Source organism: Arachis ipaensis, chromosome B02, assembly GCF_000816755.2.
Source record: "Arachis ipaensis cultivar K30076 chromosome B02, Araip1.1, whole genome shotgun sequence".
Lineage (NCBI taxonomy): Eukaryota > Viridiplantae > Streptophyta > Magnoliopsida > Fabales > Fabaceae > Arachis > Arachis ipaensis.
In genome coordinates this window covers 104,131,066-104,134,307 of record NC_029786.2, presented here as the reverse complement: position 1 = coordinate 104,134,307, position 3,242 = coordinate 104,131,066, and the positions used below count along the sequence as shown (strand labels likewise).

Here is a 3,242-nt window from a genome sequence, read left to right as displayed (position 1 = left end):
ATAACCCTTACTCTTCTTATTCCTGATAAAAAACAGGACAAAGTCGTCCCTTAAAATTTAGAAAGAGGGTTACAAATTAGTTTTTTGATATAAAAATATGTACACGTATAGTGTGGGAGTTCTAATTTGTCCACTTTCTTCTAATAATGAGGACAGACTTGGCTAGTAAAAAATGGTAATGAACAAAATGCACCTTCAAATGTTATAGTTCAATAGTTTGTACTTTGTAATACACCTTTTCGATCCAGTCTCTTTAGGTTGAAATTTTGTGATGAAGTCTCTAATAAAATTACATTATCTCAGAAACTATAGTGACGATGATGTTTTTTTGGTTCATCTTGAAAATGCAAGATTCAATTCAGGATGTAAATGAAACTATACCTTTTTATAGCACCATAACCATGACTTCCCACAACTAGTATTGAAGCATGGTACTTCTCCACAGCATCACAAAGAACATTTCTAGGATCACCTTCGACCACTTCTGTAATCACATCAGTTACCTGATACCAAAAAAAAAACACATAGTTACCAAATAATTATTCTACAGGTTTCATAACTAACATATGATGTGTTGAATCAACAAAATTGATGTAAAATGGTATGGCATCATATGGAAAACCAATTTCAAATGAATTCACTTGCACAGCAGACCAAAGATGCACATAAACTTTTATGAAAATCCGTGCAAAGTAACAACAAGAATTGACATAATTTCATAACCATATGTTGGATTTAACTTCTTTTCACTGAATAAATGAATACCAGAGCAAGTAAAGGTAATGCTCTACTATAAATCCTATTTATGTTCATAATATTTTAACATCTAAATCCCTTCTAATATTTCATCCTAAACCCTAACATGTTATAACCCTATCAAATCATAAGTAGCACCATTGATAAGTTTAAGTACCAACAAATTTTGTTGTCACAGAGAAACATTAACTAATCAGATAATTGTTAGAATCTTCCCTTCATCTTCTCTATCCTCTCCTATAAAGTATTTACCACACTAACATATACATACAAACATCTTATAAAGTTGGGATAAAATTATACTAGTGTAAAATCAGGACATATGCCACTAACATTTTATAAAAACATAATCCTTATCGATCTAACATATCAATCACAACAAATAAACGAGATGGAATACTTACGGATCTCTTGGAGCAAATCTGCTTGGCATTGTCAACAACTCTGGCAGCAATCTTCCTCAAGTCAGAGTCCACAATGGGAAGAACCTCAGCAGCTCCTGCATACGCTAAGCCCACGCATCACAACAATTTTCAACATCAACACCAAAATTCTCAAACCAAAACATCTCATGAATCAAAATCGTAAATCCAAAACTAAAAACCATTAATCTAAGAGTATAATTTCGATGCATTCACAGTATAAAACGCTTTACACAATCGTCAAATCACAAACCGTCCTTGCAATTAGTCAATTAGAGTACACATACAAAACTGTTTTAATCAGTGCATCAAAATTAAATTCTTAATACAAAAACATCAAAATTTGCAAAATTCATTAATTTAGAACAAAATGCATGAAACATGATATATGAATAACGATGACGAAGACGACGACGACGAAGGTGAAGGTGAAGGTACCAACCGGGGCCGGCAAGGCCAACGGCAGAGGTAGCAGAAGGCTTGGCATGAAGGAGGACAAGTTTGAAGATAGGATTGGGGAGAGTCGTGAAGAAGTGATCGAGAGTCCATTGGAGAGCGTAGCTGCTGTGCTCACTGTCATCAACTGCCACAATCATCACTTGCTTCTCATCAGATGAGGTGGTAGCCATGGATGATGGATCCGGAAATTGATTCTGTCAAATTTTTCTCTCTTTCTTGTGTTTTGTTTGGTTTGACTTCATTTCTTACAAGTCGGAATATATATAGGGAAATCAATCGAAGCTCCTGGACTGGAACAGATTACGTGTTCCTAATTATTACGTGCGCCTTTTTTTACTAAATTACCAAAAATATTTTTACATAAAAAATATTATTTATACGTCAAAATAAATTAATATTGTAGAGCATTTTTATCATTTTAATTTTTTAACAATATTTTTGTCCTTACTTAATCTATCAAAAAGAAAAAATTATAGTATACTCCTTACTTGAATATATTTAATTTTTAAATAGCAAAGGATTCTTTGATTTTCTCAATTTGTTGGGTAAAAAATAATGAATATGTTGTAAATGTTTTTTAACTATAGAGATTTTTTTCATATGAATTGTAATGAAATTTAAATAACTTCAATTTAGTAATTAACTTCAATTTTTCATAATAAAATTTAAACGTAAGATGTCACGATATATCATTAAATTCAGCGTAAACTCAATGAGAACATTCTCGATTACATCAACTAGAAATAGTGTCTTTCTCAGAATTGTTTCATTTCCGATAAATTTAAAAAAAAATTATTGAAAATTTTTTTCTGTAAAACGAACTGGACATTTCTAAAAATGTCCTTGCTGTTATTAAGAAATATTGTCCCCATTTGAGTGTTATGAAGTACAATAGACCTTCTGATATGCCATCCAATACATTTAAAAAGTGGCCTGACTGTGACTCATAATATACTCGATTTATGGTATTTCGAATTTATCTAAGACTCTAGAAATAGTACTAAAATGCTAAAAATTCTTAACTGTTGTTAGCACATGGTAATTCTGAATGTAAGAAATTGCTTTAATATTAATTTTATCAGATGAATGACCGAAAAATATTCCGACGAGATATGTATTCTTGAACTATTAGCATTACGAACTTCACCAAAGAGCTACACGAAAGACTTGCAATTTTTGTGACAGAAACAAGAGTTTGTGTTTGGAAAGGAACTCTATTCATCCTATGTCCTATGATTAGAATACTCATACTGATTTACTGAAAGTAATAATGTTACGTTATTTAATTCAGAAGTTATTTTATAAATAAAATTCAATTTTTACGAAAATTTAAAAATTGAAAAAACAGACCTATAATAAAGATTTAATCATCATATATATACAAGTGAAAATTTAAGTATAATTATGTAAAATTAATAATTAAAAACGTTAAATAAAATTTAATCAAATTAATTAAATTACTTAACTATTTTTAATTATCATTCTACGTTAAATTTAAATGGACTTGAATTTTCACCGTTCATATGTATTATTAATTTATTATGTAAGTAAGGCTAATAAAAATAAAAATGACTATACGTAAGTCATAAAAAGGTCACTGACACC

At 30.1% G+C, this 3,242-nt stretch overlaps 1 protein-coding gene across 2 annotated transcripts in view; it reads right to left on the bottom strand.

The window, feature by feature from the left end:
* The window catches only part of LOC107626140 (universal stress protein PHOS32), a 2,462-nt gene extending 495 nt beyond the window's left edge, over positions 1 to 1,967 (bottom strand). The window contains exons 1-3 of one of the 2 annotated variants that reach the window (XM_016328935.2): positions 1,621 to 1,967; positions 1,161 to 1,264; positions 382 to 503 (exon numbers count right to left, since the gene is read on the bottom strand). In XM_016328935.2, coding sequence (XP_016184421.1) covers positions 382 to 503; positions 1,161 to 1,264; positions 1,621 to 1,807 — 413 coding nt within the window. In that variant the 5' untranslated portion in view covers positions 1,808 to 1,967. The remainder of the gene's footprint in view (positions 1 to 381; positions 504 to 1,160; positions 1,265 to 1,620) is intronic. The other variant, XM_016328936.2, reaches the window with a different exon arrangement.